General features: G+C 37.1%; 2 protein-coding genes across 5 annotated transcripts in view; one reads left to right on the top strand and one right to left on the bottom strand.

Moving 5' to 3' along the window:
* Nudt13 (nudix hydrolase 13) overlaps nucleotides 1-14,113 on the top strand; it is a 34,000-nt gene extending 19,887 nt beyond the window's left edge. For all 4 annotated transcript variants that reach the window (XM_010606780.2, XM_010606763.2, XM_010606768.2 and 1 more), the window contains 7 exons: nucleotides 3,228-3,367; nucleotides 5,416-5,550; nucleotides 6,327-6,433; nucleotides 8,211-8,336; nucleotides 8,495-8,606; nucleotides 9,222-9,376; nucleotides 11,876-14,113. In XM_010606780.2, coding sequence (XP_010605082.1) covers nucleotides 3,228-3,367; nucleotides 5,416-5,550; nucleotides 6,327-6,433; nucleotides 8,211-8,336; nucleotides 8,495-8,606; nucleotides 9,222-9,376; nucleotides 11,876-12,058 — 958 coding nt within the window. In that variant the 3' untranslated portion in view covers nucleotides 12,059-14,113. The remainder of the gene's footprint in view (nucleotides 1-3,227; nucleotides 3,368-5,415; nucleotides 5,551-6,326; nucleotides 6,434-8,210; nucleotides 8,337-8,494; nucleotides 8,607-9,221; nucleotides 9,377-11,875) is intronic.
* Ecd (ecdysoneless cell cycle regulator) overlaps nucleotides 1-19,156 on the bottom strand; it is an 88,381-nt gene that overhangs the window by 48,692 nt on the left and 20,533 nt on the right. The window contains exons 12-14 of the mRNA XM_010606802.3: nucleotides 18,665-18,732; nucleotides 15,903-16,117; nucleotides 14,108-14,322 (exon numbers count right to left, since the gene is read on the bottom strand). Coding sequence (XP_010605104.1) covers nucleotides 14,108-14,322; nucleotides 15,903-16,117; nucleotides 18,665-18,732 — 498 coding nt within the window. The remainder of the gene's footprint in view (nucleotides 1-14,107; nucleotides 14,323-15,902; nucleotides 16,118-18,664; nucleotides 18,733-19,156) is intronic.

Genomic DNA, 19,156 nt, shown 5'->3' with positions numbered 1-19,156 from the left:
CCACTTGCAAGGCAGGCAGCGGACCTGCTGAGCTTAAATCCCCAGCCTGGATTTTTGGTTTTTGTTTTGTTTTTTGTCTAATCCTGGAGATGTGTGAAATCACTAGCCTACTTTCAACCAGTTTTAGGGTTTAAATTTATACTATCTGTGTGGTATGGCCCAAGAACCCTCAACCTAAGAAATGAATTTTAGCTATGAATCCTAGACTGACTACCTCTAGGGCACCTTACAAATGCAAGCTCTTCAGGAACAACACATGAAGGGCTTCCCACTTAGAAAGGCCTGCCAGTCTTAAGGGCAGAGTTCAAAATTTAGAGGTTCATAGCATAAAATCCTTCATGAGCAAAAGTAAGCAAATAACAAAATTACAATATTTATTTTAGGTATTGATGCATTAAGGTTGCCTGTGCTTCTTCAGACTGAAAATTCCAGAAAAGGACAGAATTGTTGACTAAAATGTAACAAGTATCTTGAAGGGGTTAAGTATATTTAAAATGAATCAAAATCATAAGAAAAGAATAAAAGTTTGTCAATAAACAATGATGTAAAAAGTGTTTAAGAAGGGCAGGGGACTGGATAAAGAAGATGTGGTTTTTCTATAAAATGGAATACTCAGCCATAAAGAATGAGAAATTAGAGTCATTCATAGGAAAATGGATACATATTGAGGATATACTCTTAAGTGAAATAAATGACACGTGTAAATACTGAATAGTCTCTCTGGTGTGAAAAACTATAATAGTACTCAAGATCCTAATGGGATAATTAACAATGTGAAATAGGAAGAAAAGGGCTAAAGGTGTGGGGAAAGTGGGAAGGGTAGCTGAAAGGGAACAAGGGAAAAGAAAAAAATATGAGAAAATGAAAAAATGGAAATCAAATAGTTGTAAATGGGGAGAGGGGGGAGAGGGTGAAGGGAGGGCAGGGACAAGGGGAAAAAATGAGAACCAAGACCTGTCATGTGAAGTTACAGGATCCCAGTAATGAATGTAACTGTATTGTATACCTAGATTGTACCAATAAACTCAATAAAAAGAAAAAAAGAAGGGCAGGGGATTTAGCTCAGTGGCATTGCTCCTGCCTCCCAAGAGCAAGTTCCTGAGTTCGATCCCTGGCACCAGAAAAAAAGTGTTTAGGAAAAAAAGGCTTCAGATGAGGAAAAAAAAAGAAAAAGGCATAATTGACTCTAAATATCTACATTGATACATAATATTAATAGCTTGAAATATTCCAGATTGTAAACAATGATTATCTCCAACGGGTGGGGCTGCGAATGATTATTTATTTATTTATTTTTATTCCTTTATTTATTTATTTATTTATTTTGATACCGGGGATTGAACTCAGGTGCTTGTGCTTGTGAAGACAGTGCCACAACCACTGAGCTTGATCCCCGACCCATGATTTCCTTTTTTATAAAGATTGGCAATTGTATTTTCTAATTTTTTTAAAAAATGACATTTTTACTGTCATAAAAATTAAAGTGTAAAAATAAGTGATTTTAGCCTTGATAATTAGTATAGTGGCTTGTATGCTATTATAACTTAAAGGAGAACATGAATTTTAAAGAGAGTTCCTAAAAAGATAAATAAAAACCAGAATTTCTGATTGAGAACAGTGTATGAACTTTTGGATCTCAGTTCCAGTTCCAGTAAGATCCTGTGTTTAAGACCTTCTCCTGTATGTTTTCGTAGGTGTTTTGCTTTTTAGGGTCATTAGGGCAAAGCACAGGCTGTACCACTATCTCTTCTACGAAGGCAGCCGTGTTTATTCTATTGTGCATATTTGGTAACTTCTGAGTGGTACATGTCTCTCCTTTGTTGTTGGTTTTTTTTTTTTTTTTTTTTTTTTTTTTTTTTTTTTGGTACTGGGGATTGAACTGGGGTCCTTGAGCTTGCGAGGCAGGCAGCAGAACCACTGAGCTAAATCCCTGGCAGTCTCCTTTGTCATATGTTAAGGCTTTGCCCTAGGAGGCTGTAGTCACTCAAATTAAGTTTAAAAATAGCACCAGTCTTAAAGATCAGATTTCTTTTGTTCTCTATTTATAAAGAGCTCACTGTAACTCCTTTGACTGCACAAAGTAGGTTCCTAAAGATGGCTACTGGGTTTGTTTGTTATTTTGCTTTGTATTTCCATTTGCACCAGCTCTGCCTATGGGTGTTATGGACATTCCCAGAATCTACAAAAAAGTATCTGTATTTTCCACTTACATAACAAAATACGCTACATTCCTGAGAGCCTGTTTTAGGTGTTTAAGGGCAAAATGGTTAATGCTAGGCTGCAAGGAGAGTCTGTATTCAGTCTCCTTTGAGTCACATGAACCCTGCTTTGATTCCTAAGGCTCTTGAAGAGATAGTACCTTAAAAAGTACTGGAAAAGCCTAGAACTTGCTTCATTATCTCTTTTTGAGAAACCAATAAGAGGATGTTCTTTTCCACATTTTTCTTTTGGCCTCTGAAAATATTCTTATTAAGCAGCTCAGTATAGGCTTCATCAGTGGTCTTTTCAATGTAGATAAGGTAGGAGTGGGGCAGTAAAAAGAATTAAGATGTGTTATGTACATGTGCCAGCTCCCTACAATGATGTAATCATTACATACGGCATAAAAAAACAGATAAGGACCTAAGGATGTCCACCTTGAAGGTTAGATGTTTGAAAGAAGGGTGCATGGAAAGTAAAATATGTTTCTGGTCTTTTCTAGCCTGAATGAGTTACTGAAGGCATAGTGTTTACTCCCATCTCTAAGATTCTGTGGTTGATGCTGTTATCATTGTACTTGTTTTTCTTTCACTCCACTGCCTGTAAATTCTTGCCTCACAGTATATTGGCAAAGTACCTTGATGTTCAATTCAGTAAATATTTATTACCCTTGAAGTTCAACCCAATAAATATTTATTGAATTGAGCCACTCAACCTGCTAATTACTCAGCATGCAGAGAGGAGAAAGGCAGACCCTGCTTTTGAGGAGTTCATAGTCTTCCCAGGGAGACAGACAAATGAAGAAATGGTACAATAATGCAACCACAGAAGTAGCGGCAAGGTGTTTAGTAGGATGAAAGAGGGGATGAGTGACTACTTATAGCCACCTCACATCCTTTTTAGGGCAAGTCAGAATATAAATAAATAAAGTGAAACAGTAGTAGGAGAGGGATGCAGGAGTAGAGCTCTCAAAAATGGATGCTGTACAACTAAGTGTTGTCTTGTAATGGCTTATTTCTCAAATACAGGTATTTATTTGAACTGAAAGAAGATGATGATGCATGTAAAAAGGCCCAGCAGACAGGAGCCTTTTACCTCTTTCATAGCCTGGCTCCTTTGCTTCAGACAACAGAACATCGATACAGGGTACCCCGGCTTAGCCTACTAGGTAAGCTCAAAGGAGACTGATTTCAGCACATACTGGATGGCTGAGAAATATCCTTGAACTATACAGAATCCAGATTTTTTTTCAAATAGCTGCTGAGTCTCAAGGTTGTATAACTGCTTCTACCAATCGCTAATTTGTTTTCTGAAGCTTAGTTGTCCAGCCAGATATTATTCGGTGATGATATAAGCCACTTATGCCTCAACAAAACTGCTACCCAGATTAGACTTGCTGCTTGCTTTGTAAATATATTTTTATTGGAACACAGCCACACTTATTCGTTGATGTATTATCTATGGCTGCTCTTGCACTAATGGCAGGTAAGCAATTATGACAGAGACGGTATGATTACAAAGCCTAACATAATTAGTATCTCTTTACAGAGAAAGTTTGCCAACTTGTATCTTCAACTAGTGATTTCTAGCCTCCACAGAGGTACATACTGTTATCCTAGAAGAGCATTAGCTTTGCATCCTAACTTGATTTTTACTAGAGGATCAAAATTTAAGGTGAATTAAAATTAATTTATTTTGAGAGCCTTTTTAGAGGTATCTGAGCCACTGGGATTTGGTTTTTTTTGTTTGTTTGTTTTTGAGAAAAGATCTCACTTGTTACCCAGGCTTGTCTCGAGCTCCTAGGCTCAAGCAATCCTCCTGCCTGAGAATCCTGAATATTTGGGACAACAGCTTATGCCATCACACCTGGCTGGAATTTGCTATTCAAATCATTAACTTTTAGTTTTATATTAATATATAAATATAGCATAAAATATAGTTAGTCACTATATACTTCTAAATACATTGACGGTGGATTTTTCTCTTAGGTCAGATTTGGGAGTATTTGGATAATTAGTTTCCAGCAATGCAGAATCATACAAAGACTCTGTTAGAAGGCAAACATTATTTAGAGATTTAATAATGTTAAGTTATGGGCCGGGGGTTTAGCTCAGTGGTTCCACCGCCTGCTCATAAGCACAAGGTCCTGAGTTCAATCCCTGGTACAAAAAAAATTTTTTTTAAAGATATGAACAAGTAAATGAGTCCTTCATGGATAGGACAGGCTTTCTCCCGATATAGCATTTACTGTTTAAAGACCAGGATCTCAGATAACTATTCCACTTTGGTCCAGCAAAGCAACAGTCTGGAAGTTAATTATAGAAATGAATTGGTCTCTAACAATTTAAATTTAATATGTATTTTCTCAATGCTTTAATAAGTTAACTATTGTGCATCTTTTGAACAAGGGACTATATCCCTTCCAACATGGAATTATAGAGTAATCAATTACACAGATAGAATTTGATGCCTAGAGAGACCAAGTGACTAGACTTATGTTATCCAGCTAATTAGGTGCAGGGCAGTTTATACCTTAAGCCAGGGGGGTGAAACCTTTGGCACACGTGCCACAGCAGGCTATCTCTATCATTGAAAGCTCTAAAAGGTTGGCTATCACTGCCTTAAGCAAGTATAGCTGGCCTCCATATCCTCAGGTTCAACCAACTGCAAATCAAAAGTATTTGGAAAAATGTGTCTGTACTGAGCATGTACAGACTTTTTTCCTTGCCACCATCTGTAAAGAATAGTGTAACAACTATTTACATAGGATATGCATTGTATTAGATATTCTAAGTAATCTAGAAATGAATTAAAGTATATGGGAGGGGGCTGGGGATTTAGCTCAGAGGTTCCGCTGCCTACCTTGCAAGAGCACAGACCCAAGTTTTATCCCTGGTACCAAAAAACCCCAAAAAGTATATGGGAGTATGTACGTAGGTTGTATACAAATATACCATTTTATATAAGGGACTTTAGCATCTGGCTTTTTTTTTTTTTTTCCTTTTCTTTTTTTGTACCAGGGATTGAACTCTCACGACCTTGCACTTGCAAGGCAGCTTCTGGCTATTTTGATGTCTGAGAGGCAAGAAGTCCCACACAGATAATGTGAGGCGACTGACTACTTGCTTTAAACTGAAGTAGATCATTTCTTGTAAGTCTAATGTGGCTGTGGTGATATAACTGAAATCTTTATTCCCTTTCTTCTTGTTTCTTAAGAGGTAGAAAGACTCCTGGACAAGTTTGGCCAGGACGCACAAAGAATAGAAGACTCTGTGCTGATTGGATGTTCTGAACGGCATGAAGCATGGTTTGCCCTGGATTTAGGTCTCAATAGCTCCTCTTCCACACATGGTATATATATATATATCATCATCATCATTTAAATGGAGAGCAGTGGTTCTCAGACCTTGGGTTTCACATAATATTTCTAAGAAAATCGTGAGAATTGAAAAAGTTACAACTTTTTAAAAAAAAGAACATAACACTATCATCTGCTACCATCATTTAAAATAAAGGGTATCTTAATGCTTTCTTTCTAACCTAGGTAGTGGTATTATTCTCCAAACCATTATACATTTTTTAGATCTTAAGTATTTCATAAGAAATTGACATTATTCTTCTTTCTCTTACCAATGCAGGGAAATGAATAGCTCTGGGTCCTCAAATCTGCATTTGAGAATCACTTCACTCTAGATTCATGGGTCCTCTTAGACTTTCCTTTATCCTTTAAGGTGTGTGGGTATAAATGCAATGATGCTAGAATGGGCTTCAAATAGGAGTTTAGAGGTCCCATTTCATCTCTTTTTCAGGGATAGTGTGTGGTGAATGCAAATGGTCTGACTTCCCTGAGGATCTTGAGAAATACTGCTCCAATGTTTCCCAAACTTGCCTGACTATAAGAATCACCTGGTACTTCTTTTAAAAAGAAAGATTTCTAGGGCTTACTCCACACCTGCTGCTTCAGAATATACAGGCAGGGGCTTAAGGACCTGTATAGTTTTTCCTTTCTTCAGCTGACTCTTTTATTAGGCAAGTTTGGGAAACAAGTTCTATATAACAAGATAGATTGGAGGGGGCCCAGAGACACAGTTTGACATTTGTTTAATTTCTCTTTTCTAATTTTCTAGCCTCCTTACCAAAATCAGAAATGGAGACAGAGCTCAAGGGGTCTTTCACTGAGCTGAGGAAGGCTATCTTTCAGCTGAATTCAATGGATTCCTCCTTGCTATTCACGGTAGATTCGAATTTCTCAATTGGACAGGAAGTTTAATAAAGTTGTATATATGGGCAAATCCATAGGTGCATACACAAGACTAGAGTGACATTTAATTACTTTCTTTGCAAATCATAGTCCTTCCTAAGACCTCAACAGAAGGACAATGAGCTGTAGGAAGCTTTCTTATTCTACCTTGTTTTGATCTTATTTTGGCAGAATTGCTGTCAAAACTATTTTCTCCTAAGGACATGCAGGTCTATGGCAATAGGCATGATCATCAACCTAATAAACATTTTTAATGACATAATCATGTTTTTTGTTTGTTTTTGAGACAGGGTCTTACTATCTAGTTGAGACTGATCTAGAACTCACTATGTAGCCCAGGCTGCTCTCGAACTCCTGCCTCAGCTTCCTGAGTGCTGGGATTACAGGCGTGCACCACCACGCCCAGCTTTCATGTTTTTCATATAAGAAAAAACTTTACTTTGCATTAATGATCCTTAAACTTTAGATTTTACTTAGTATGGTATTTTGATTGTCTATTGAAAGAGACACTTCTAAAAACTTTTTAGTTGCAAAAAGATTCTAGCTATATTACAGAAGAATACATTGGTTGTATTGGAAATGTTTTCTTTTCTTTTTTCAGCACTGGGGATTGAACTCAGGGCCTTACACTTGTGAGGCAGGCACAGTACCACCAAGCTGAATAAATCCCCAGCCCTGGAAATGTTTTCTTTTTAAATTGGGTTATAAGTACATGGGTGTTTATCATGTTACTTTATATATTTCTTGTATTTTTAAAGGATTCATTCCAATGCTAAGGGAATGTTCATATAGTTTCCTTACCTTAAACAGTAACCATTTAAAGGTAAATGAGTTGGAAAGATTTTGGCTTTTCTTCATGAGTTGCTCTAGATTCTAGGCCTAGTGTTATTATGGATAAGCCCATGTTTTCTCCAAATAAAACCAGGTCTGTCTTTGTTTTTATTTTTAATTTAAAACTTTTTGTTATTGAATACAATCCCATTTGTTGATTGGATTTGTTTGGCTTTGTTTTTCTAAAATAATCTTTATTTTATTCCTCTCCCCAAACCCTCTCCACTCCTTGTATACAAAAGATTTGTTTTTTCCATCTATTTTCACTTTTTTCTTGTCCCTTCCTTCCTTTCTCCTTTACTCTTCCCTTGTTCCCCTTCCCATGTGAACACTTTCTTCCTATTTCCTAACATCCATTATTTGTTTCAGTCCTTATTTCCACTTTTGGTTTCTCACACCAGAGAAACAATGCAGTATTTAAACATGTGTGTCCAATTTATTTCACTTAGGAGTATGGTCTCAAGATCGATCCATTTAGCCATAAATGCCCATCCTTCTTTATGGCAGAATAGTACTCCATTGTATAAAAAACCCCATTTTCTCATCAATTGATGGACATTTGGGCTGTTTCCAAGATTTAGCTATTACAAACTGCTGCTATAAACATGGGTGTGCATATATTGCCATGGTATGATGCTTTTAATTCTTTTGGGAAGATACCAAAAAGATGTATAGATGGGTCAAATGGAACCTCTACATTTAGTTCTTTGAGAAATCTCCACACTGATTTCCACAGTGGTTACACTAGTCTACATTTTCACCAGCAGTGGAGAAGGGTTCCTTTTTCTCCAGAGCCTCTCCAGCAGCATTTGTTATTGGTTGATTTCTTGATAGCAGCCATTCTTTCTGGAGTGAAGTGGGATCTCAGTGTTGTTTTAATTTGCATTTCATGAACGCAGGTCCATCTTTGTTTTCCTAGGCCCAGGCTCTTCTCCGATGGCATGATGGTCACCAGTTCTGCAGCAGAAGTGGGCAGCCCACCAAGAAAAATATTGCGGGTAGCAAGCGTGTGTGTCCTTCCAATAACATCATCTATTACCCACAGGTAAGAGTTGCTGTAAGAGGACAGTATTCTGAAAGGCTGTGCTTGTATGTCCTGGGGAAGGAAGTCTGCATAATTGAAAGGCTTCCTTAATTATCCATTGCTCCTGTCCACTGGGAGGCTCCAGCGACGGCATCTCAATTTCCATCCTCCTTCCCCAGATGGCTCCTGTTGTGATTACTCTGGTGTCAGATGGGACCCGATGCCTGCTTGCACGCCAGAGCTCCTTTCCCAAGGGAGTATATTCTGCCTTGGCAGGCTTTTGTGATATAGGTAAGTATTATAGGATATATACAGGTGGGAGTGGAGGGCAGAAAATCTATAGCAGGTATTGCTCTGTCTTGTTGCCAGTGTTTGACATCTCAAGCACATTCTTTCCTCATTCTGCATTCTGATTTCCCCATATTATATTAGGTAAAATTTCAAACATAGTTAGAATTATGCATAACCCCATCACACCACCACTTAGATTCTATCATTTTTACACTAACTTGATCATGTATTTTTCATCTACTCTTCATCTTTTCTGAAGTACAGATTGCAAATAGTATACTTCTGAATATTTCAGCATGCATAATACTAAAATTCCATATTTAGTTTTTTTGTTTTGATTTTTTTTAGTTTATTGAGTTAAATCTACAAATGATGAAAAGAGAAATTTTATTACAGCTAAGGGTAGCAGTACACTTTCCCACTTCTTATGCTTTATAACTAACCCAGTAGGCTTAAGCACTCATTTCAATGTCCAACTCTACATTTGAATCCTATTGTTGGAGACTCAGATTTAGGACACCCCAAGTTTTGTACTCCTTTCACAAATGGGTTATTGTGACACAGATACAACCTTTCTGCTTCCTGGCTGTCCTAAATTAATCTGAGTGCTTACAGGGGAAAGTGTGGAAGAGGCTGTTCAGCGGGAAGTTGCAGAAGAGGTGGGACTAGAGGTGGAAAGCATGCAATACTCTGCATCTCAGCACTGGCCCTTTCCTAACAGCTCACTCATGATTGCTTGTCATGCAACTGTAAAACCAGGGCAGACAGAGGTAAGTGTTCACGCTTCCCTTCTGCTGGGATACTTCCTTTGCTGTGTCCAGTTTACTGGCTAGCACGAACTTCCTTGACACCCGTCTAGTTCAGCGTTGTCTAGACTACCATGATGAAGGAATTTACATTCTAGTAATCACCATTCTCCCTTACATTTTATCTCAATCTTAAGACAATTTCTTTTTACTTTTTAACCATTTTATTGAATTAAAATTAACATATAAAAGCTATAGTTAATGTATACATACAACTTGATGGATTTAGAGATTAGTACATAGCCATGAAACCATCCATTGATCATCATTATCAATATCCTGAATTTATCACTTTCAGAAGTTTTCTTTTGTGCCCTCTTTTTTTCTTTTGTGCTAGGAACGTAAGGTTTATCTTCATAGGGGGCCAGGGATTTAGCTTAGTGGTTCCGTAGACTGCCTAGCAGGGACAAGGTCCTGAGTTTGATCTCCATACCAAAAAAAAAAAAAAAAATCTTTGTAGTAAATTTTAATACATTAACACAGTATTATTAATTATAGGCCCTATGTTATACAGGTCTCCAGAACTTATTCTGTGTAAGTGAAACATTATATTCTTTGACCAGTACCCCCTTGTTTCTTTTCAGATTCCACATGTAAGTGGGATCATGCAGAATTTGTCTTTCTGTATCTGACTTATCTCACATAGCATGTCTTCCAATACAGTCTGTCACAAATGCAGGATTGTCTTTTTAAAGACTCAATATTCCACATGTATCATGATTTATTCATTTATCGATGGACGTTTAGGTAGTTTCCATATCTTAGCTGTTGTGAATAATGCTGCCTCGAACACAGCAGTACAGATATTCCTCTGAGATCCAGATTTCAATTCATTTGGATATATATACGCAGAAGGGGGATTGTGGGATCAGATGGTAATTCCATTTTTTAAATTTTAGGGCCCTCCATATTGCTTAGTAGCTACATACTTACATTTCCCCCAACAGTGTATAAGGTTCCCTTTTCTTCATACCCTTGCCAACATTTGTGATCCCTCCCCCTTTTTAATAATAACCATCCTGGAAGGTATGAGGTAATTACCTGATTGTGAGTTTTTTTGGGGGAGTACCGGGGATCAAACTCAGGAACTTGCACTTGCGAAGCAGGCAGAACCACTGAGCTAAATCCCCAACCCATGATTGTGGCTTTGATTAGCACTGTTGAACATAGTTTCATGTGTCTACTGGTTAGCTGTATTTTCTTGAGAAGTGTTTATAGAAGTGTTTTGCACTTTCAAATGGATTATTTACTATTGAGTTGTAGGAGTTCTTTACATTAATCCCTTATAGATATATATGGTCTTCAAATATTTTCTTTCTGTAGAATGCCTTTTCATTTTGTTTCCTTTCCTTTTTAGTTTGATGTGATCCTATTTTTTATTTTAATTGCCTGTGATTTGGGTGCCATATCTAAAAAAATCATCGCTCGGTCCAGTGTCTAGAAGTTCACTCCCTGTTTTCCTCTAAAATGTTTATGATTTAAAGTCTTAAGTATTTAATCCATTTTGAGTTATTTCTTGGTATATGGTATGAGTCCAATTGTATTTATTTGTATATGGATATGCAACTGTCCCAACACCATTTATAAGGCAATTTATCTTTCACCTTCAGAATCTTACATATAGTAAGTATAGAGTACATATATAAAATGTAATGGCCAACTTTGGATTGGTTTCATTAAGTTAATCAAGGGTGTTGGGGACTAATAATGTTACAATTACTGGAACTTCTGGTTTCAAGGGACTTTACATGTTATCTTCTCTAATCTCATCTTGCTCTTCTGTAGCATCTCTGACAGATAATATTGTAGTCCCTGTCTGCCAATGTCTGCCTATTGTGTGTATTGGCTTTATAGGATATCTAATCTATTTCAACTTACTATGGACAAAGTTTGCATTACTTAGCGTTTTGATTATTGATAACTCTCATTCTTAAAGTAGGTTTTTTAATTCAGTTATATAATCAATAGAAACACAAAAAAGACAAGTATTTTCAAAATTTACCATTCAGTAAATTTTTTTTTTTTGTAATTTTTTTTGGTACGGGGGATCAAACTCAGGTCCTTGCTCTTGCAAAGCAGGCACCAGAACCACTGAGCTAAATCCCCAGCCTCAATGTCACTACTCTTAATGTTTTAATATTTGTACTTCCACATTTTATTATTTTGGAGTGGTTTTGGTGTCGGAACTCAGGGCCTCATGCGTTGCTAAACCCATTCTGTACCAATGAGCTACATCCCTTGTGCTCCTAGGACTATTTATCACTATGTAAAAAAATGCATTTAATTCTTCTTAGTTATGCTTTTTTTGTTTCTGAGATATATCTAGAACTAATTTTCAATCATCTTTAAAGCCCAGGTGTTATTCCTTAGACTACTAGGTTCTATAACAATATTCTTACCTTTGACCATAGTATTTTACATTTTATAGTTTCTAATTGTACATTCTTGTATTCTTTCTTTCAGATCCATGTGAACTTCAGGGAACTAGAGGCAGCTGCCTGGTTTAGTTATGATGAGGTCGCCACAGCACTGAGGAGAAAGGGGCCCTATATTCAGCAACAGAATGAGACTTTCCAGTTCTCAGTACCCCCCAAGTTAGCCATTGCCCACCAACTGATTAAGGAGTGGGTGGAAAAACAGACATGAGCTTCCTTGCCTGCTTAGCTGCTCTCCTGGATGTTGCCAAAGGACATACTGGAGACGCACTGTGAAGGGGAGGTGACAAAAGGACTAACTCCAAGCCAGACATGTTGGCAGATGCCTGTAAACTTAGTTTGTGACCCAGAGGAAAGACTATGACTTTACCATGCTTTTCCTAAACAAAATAGTCATGACATTTGCACACCCGGAAAATGTTGATTAACCTCAATTAAAGATCAGGACCATTTCTTGAACCTATGGGATAAACTAAATCTCCTTTTGATCCCAAAAGTTCAACGCTATCTTCATCACCAGAGAGCCATCATTGCCATGGGGAAATAAAAGTGCCTTCAGCTAGAATCTTTGAGATAATATGAGCTAGGACTTGACTGTCCTTTTAGTTTGGCAGCCTGCCTTTACCTGGAGTGAACTCTGCATTTAGAAGGAAAACACATTCACGAAAAAGAGGGCCTGCCTGAGATTTCTTCATATCTTGCAGTCAGAAGAAAACAGTTCAGGGTCCATGTGTATTACTGTCTCCCAATCGTTTCTGTCTCTGTGGTGTGTTTGTGAGCACATGTGTACACATCCCTAGTCTGAAAATACTGATAGAAGGGGGAAGGAGTGCAGAGTTCCTGGTTATGAATTTCTCAAACTTACCATGGAGTAACTGTTTGCTTTTTGATTAATGTGTTTTTTGGAAAAGCAAAATGAGAATGACTAATAGAAGCTGCAACATTGAAGTTTGTTTTCCCAGCACCAGCACTAAGAGGGCATTGTTATACAATATGTGAAAGCCGATGCAGAACAAGGGAGGGTTGTTGTACTAAAAATGGCAGACAACTCATGCAGGGCTACCTGAGTAGAGGACATATATATGGCAAAGAATTACAAAGGCGCTATATATGGACAAATAGAACCTAGCTGAGACTATGATGCAGACTAGCAAAAACAAGCAATACCATGGATCTTGACAGATGATTGTACTTCTATTGTTTTTACTTTCATAAGCAAGATATAGTAAGGGAATCTTTTTGCTAATAGCAGGAAAGAAAAAAATCAAGAGATACTATAAAAACATGGTCAGTATATGGAGCTGTTTATAGATAAGATTTGATTCGTTTCAGGAGAAAATGAAGATCATATGAAATAACCACTGTTCCTAGTAACAGAGTTGTTAGTTGTATTAAATATCAAATCACAATTTAAACTAGAATCACTGTATGAAATATCCAAAACAGGCAAATCCATAGAGACAGAAAGTAGGTTAATGGTCTCTAAGGAGCTGATAAGAAGAGACAGGGATGATCATTAAGGAGTACAGGATTTCTCTGTGGGGTGATGAAAATACTGTGGAAGCAGATAGTGGTGACGGCTGCATCGTTCTGTAAATACACTAAAAACTGGAATTGTACACTTGAAAGAAAAATTTTTGGTATGTGATTATGTTAAAATAGAGCTGTTTAAAAAGTAAGTTCTTGAGCTGGGGATTTAGCTCAGTGGTTCTGCCTCCTGCCTCGCAAGCTCAAGGACCCGAGTTCGATCCCTGGTACCCCCCACAAATAAAGTAAGTTCTTTATCTTGATTTAGGAGTATACAAGCAAAAACTCACTGATCGTACACTTCAGTTCTGTACATTTTATGCCTCATTTAAAAAGTTCAGGAAAAAAACCAGAATAAGCTAGAATTTTGCCAACCTGGAATTTTGTATTATAGATAAATGCACATAAGGGAGAAATTATATATTCAGAATTACACCAACGGAGCACTGTGTGGTATTTTCTTAACATAGAATGTATAAATCTCAACTCAGAAGCTGTTCTGTGGCTTGATCCTATCTTGCTGATTTCAGAACCTCATGTCTACCTGAGTTAAGATCACAAAGAACTGTACAGAGGACAAGATTCTGGACATGGGAGAAAACACCCTGTGCAACTTGCAATGAAGAAACATTTTTACTGCATGAGTAAACTAGAAATGAATACAGTCAGACTCATCGTTTATTTAAAGAGAAAAACAAAGCTAGATACATCAGCTAACCTTTCACTGGCTTACTTGTAACTGTGATCCCTGTTGTCAGGCAGCTGCACGCCCATGCTCTGTAAGAGGTTTGAGGCAGGCCCTGCCAGACCAGCTTGGGAGCTGTAGGATTCCAATATATTTGAAACCAGATTCAGGTCTACATCTACTGGAGACATAACAGAATCTCTGGCAGCAGAATCTTCCTCATCTGAATTGTTACTGGTAGTTTGGGATGAAAGGTCCTTATTCTAGAAGGTAAAGAAAATCAGAATTTTATCTCCTCAGCCTAAAGGGAAGTTACAATGAAAAGCTATAAGCAGCAATGTACGTATGAGGGGCCGGGGATTTAGCAGAGTGGTGCTGCTGCCTGCCTCACAAGCACAAGGTCCCAAATTTGATCCCTGGCACCAAAAAAAAAAAGAAAGAAAGAAAAATGACTATAAATTGAATTCTTTTCTTATTTTGAAATAGCCCAAATATCACTAGAATTAATGATAGTGTGCTTGACTTTTAAAAGAAACATAAAAAGAACATTAAAAAAAAAACCAAAACAAAAATCTAAAATTTCTTCTAAATGAAAGAAGCTAGGTTTCTTTTTCTCCCCCAATGACAAAGTTTAAGGTAAAAACTAAGGCTTTGTGGGGTCCAGTCACAAAGACTAAATTATTACTTGGCCTCTGATTTCACAGCTTGGGGAAAGGATCTGAAAGACTGTAACCTGACCTATAGACTTTTATATGACTGGACTCAAACTGCAGTCCATGGACCAGCAGTATCTGCATCCTTCTAGTCTTGCTAGAAACAGGAAATCTTAGGCTTCTCCTCAGACTTGCTCAATCACAATCTATATGGTAATAAGAGCCTTAAGTGATTTATATTCACAAAGAAATCTAAGATATGTTGCTTTAATCTAATGTGTGGTTTCTAATAGGGTTTGGCAATACTGAAGATGATGATGATTTTAAATGGGGTTTAGATGATGAAAGCAAGAAGAACATTAACCAGGAAGCCTATTATAGACAGACTTTACTATTGCCTCCTTTGGTCTCATTGTTAATTCTATGACAGGAGAATTACTGGCTAGTGGATACATTCACAGTGGATGGCTGAGTCAGATTTCAAACTGATCCTATGAAACTCTGGGGTCCATGTTCTTTGCATAATGTCTCTATCTAGAGATAGGCAGTGCTGGCCTAAAAAAACAGGATAAAGATGTGAATGGAAGATGAGTTCTAAATTTGGTTCTATATTAGGAAAATATACAAAATAAATCAGAGTGTTGAAATTATTTGTATATTGGAGGTAAAGTATTAACCTTTTCTTTTTCCTAGTGCTAAAGATTGAACCATAGGCCTCATTCATGCTAAACACATGTTACTACTGAGCTACACCCTAGCACTCCTCACACCTTTTTTAGTATTGGGGAATGAACTCAGGACCTTGCATTTGTGAGGCAAGAGCAGCATCACTGAGCTAAATCTCTGGAGTCACCGTGTTGCCCAGAATGGCCTTATACTCTTTGGCTCAAGTGATCTTCCAGCCTTAGCTTCCTGAGTAGCTAGAAATAGAGCAACTTTGTGCATATAATCATTTATCCTAAGGAAAAAAATTAGCTTTCTTGGGGCTGAGGACATAGCTTAATGGTAATCTGAGTTTACCATCCACAGGGCTATGAGTTCCATCCCCAGAACACATTAAAAAAAAAAAAAGAAATTAGCAATCTTATTTCAAAACTCAAAAATCAAAAGAAAAGAAAACCTAAGATAAAATACAACTTTAGCTATCCTATATGATAGAATGGAAAGGGAAAGAGGTTAAAAACACTCACCATTTGCTTCCTAGTGGTAAAACTTTTGCCAATGCTGGTGTGTGCCAGTTCTTGGTCCATTTGGGCCATGTATGACTTGAGGTTATCAAAAGTTCCTTTCAGAGAATCTTCTTCACCAGGTTCCTGCATCTTGAGGTCCAAGTCATCATCACTGTCTAAATATTCAGAGTCTTCTTCACTCAGATCATCAGAATCTGACTCCTGAACCTTTGGTCCTGTACAGATCCCAGTATAAGAGATACTTGTAAACTTTTTTGAGTGATTAAAAATGACCAATAGTCAGTCAAACTACTTCACAAATATCCCTTCAAGAGATAGTAATGCTCCGACATTTACAGGAAAATTCACATGCCGGCCTTCTGACTGAACTTTTTTTTTTTTAATTTTATTTTTGTTTTCTGTTTTTTTGAGACAGCATCTCACTAGGTAGTTGAGACTGACCTGGAGCTCACTATGTAGCTCAGGTTGGTTTTGAACTCATAGTGATCCTCCTGCCTCAGCCTCCCAAGTGCTGGGATTACAGGCATGCGCCAACCTGGCCAGCTGAACTTTTTTATTTAAAAGTGAATTCAGTTGTGGAATTAAAGCCAGGGGATTTTCCACTGACTATATCATCCCAAACCTAACCTTGTTTTTTTTTAAACAGGGTCTCATTAGATCACTAAATTGCTCAGGCTAGGCCCAAACTTGTGATTCTCTTGCCTCAGCCTCCCAGAACAGTAAAATTATAGGTATGTTCTACCATGCCTGGGGGTGTAGCTCAGTAGCAGAGCACTTGCCCAGCATGCACAAAGGCCTAGGTTTGACCCCCTATACAGGGGTGGGGAGAATTATATAATACATTTTTTTTTTTTTTGGTACCAGGGATCAAACTTGGGACCTTGCATTTACGAGGCAGGCAGTGGCAGAACCACTAAGTTAAATCCTGGGCCCCTGTTGTTGTTTTTTGAGATAAGGTCTCACTATTAAAGAGACAAGGTCTCACTATGTAGTTGAGACTGACCTGGAACTCATTATGTAGCCCAGGCTGGTCTTGAACTCACAGCAGTCCTCCTGCCTCAGCCTCCCGAGTGCTGGGATTACAGGAGTGTGCCATTATAGAGTTTTTTTTAAAGAATGTAATAGTAGGGCCCGGGATTTGGCTTAGTGGTTCTGCCATCTGCCTTTCAAGCACAAGGGCCCAAGTTCAATCCCTGGTACCAAAATAATAATAATGATGATGATGATGATGATGATGTAATAGCAAATGTTGTACATGTGCATATAAATGAATATTGTACTTTATGATGATCTCAAAGAAAAATGAAATTCTCAAGTCATTCATGATTATAAGTAAATCATTTTATCTACTAAAATGATTCTTTGAAATGTAGTTAACTCTGATAACAACTTTTAATAGTTTAATTTCTTAAATTAAAAATCAGTACTGCCTCACAAGCTCCTGAGTTCAATCCCCAGTACCAAAAAGAAAAAAAAATCATTAAAAATCTTTAATTAAAAAAAACCCTGATTATCAATCTTTAAAATGTTTCCAATAGGACAGGCAAAAATGTCTATATTTTTTATTAGGTATTTACTTGCTGGCTACAGTTAACTATTTCCAAACATTTATTGACAGTATTTCTTCCTCAGTGCTCTGCCTAATCATATCCTATGCTGATTTTTTAATTGGACTTTTGTCATTTTTAAATACTGATTTGGGTTTTCTTTTTTCTATAAAACAAAGTTAAAAAAACACTATTTTGGGAAAACTTATATAAGATATTTGAAAGACAAAGGACAGCATTAGTATACATGTATACAGTACGCCTGTGAATCAATAAGGAATTAGACAAATGACCTGCTCAAAAATGTGAAGAAGAAGAAGAAGAAGAAAAAGAAGAAGAAAAAAAAATGTGAAGAGAGGGCTGGGGATTTAGCGCAGAGGCACAGAGCTTGCCTGACAAGTGTGACGTCCTAAGATCGATCCCTGGTACCAAAAAAAAAAAGTGAAGAGAACATGATCAGACATTTCACAGAAAAAAATAAAAGTCCATAAATATTTGAAGCCATCTCAGCCTCATAAAATTAGAAAGCAATAAGATTTGTTTATATATATATATATGTATACATGTATATGCTATATACATGTATATCAGTATATAATGTAGAATATACTTTGAATGTACTTTATATGAAAACATAAAGGGAGAAAGTTAATTTAGTAGTATTTATTAACTTAAAAGTAGAGAGGCCTTTTGACACAGAAGTTGTATTTCTTGGAATCTATCTCTTGTATAAAAATGGGATCTCGCCAGGCGTGGTGGCGCATACCTCTAATCCCAGCACTTGGGAGGCTGAGGCAGGAGGATCAATGTGAGTTTGAGACTAGTCTGGGCTACATAGTGACTTCTAGGTCAGTCTCAACTACATAGTGAGACCCTGTCTCAAAAAGCCAAAAAAAAGGGGATCTCTGGGGTTGATTTGTAAATATAGTGTGAAAGGAAAAACAAAATACAATAAGGAGCCAAGGTCATACCCTGTCCACACATTCATTTCATTCATTCACTCAAATATGTGATGAACATCTACTTTGCCCGGCACTAAGATCGTTTTAAGATCATTCAATAGGGCAGTAAATAATGGTTGAAAGCAGTTCAAAACCACAAAGATAAAGCAGATTCTTTAACTTCGGCATGATGTAATGATCCAATGCTCTAACAAAAACAACCATACTCCTTACAGTTTCAAAATGAGAGTGAACATTACACTATGTGACTCACCTAAAATTTTATCCAAATAATTAAGAAAGGAATCTGTATCAAAAGTGATTGGCGCTTCAGAAGGTTCTCTGCAAATTAAAGGGAAAAGACAATTATTTATCCTGAATACGACTTTTTGAAACTTTTTTTCAAGTGGTGCTATTCATAGGAAAACTATCAGAACTATCTCAAAAGAGTAATAAATAGCAAGGAAAACTGTAGTTTAAATTTAAAAAAAAATCCTGTGCTTGCTTACCGGCCTTGCAGGGCAAGAGAAACAGAAAAGTCTGATAAAAGAAAAATAAAAATTGTACCTCATTTAGGCATATTTAGCGTATGCATTTAGGGGCCCACCCACACTGCTTATTCCTGTAAGAACCAAAACTTAAAAACTTCCCTTACTCCTTCTTTAAAAAGTAACTTTATATTTAATTTTTCCATGAAGCTCAAGCATCAACATTCATAGAAGATAGATTTTCAGTATAAACAACACTTCTATCTACCTATTTTTCC

The sequence above is a fragment of the Fukomys damarensis genome, unplaced genomic scaffold, assembly GCF_012274545.1.
Source record: "Fukomys damarensis isolate Sample0158 unplaced genomic scaffold, DMR_v1.0_HiC HiC_scaffold_20, whole genome shotgun sequence".
Taxonomy (NCBI): Eukaryota; Metazoa; Chordata; class Mammalia; order Rodentia; family Bathyergidae; genus Fukomys; species Fukomys damarensis.
Note: the sequence above shows the minus strand (reverse complement) of the source record. Positions and strands in the feature narration are given on the sequence as shown.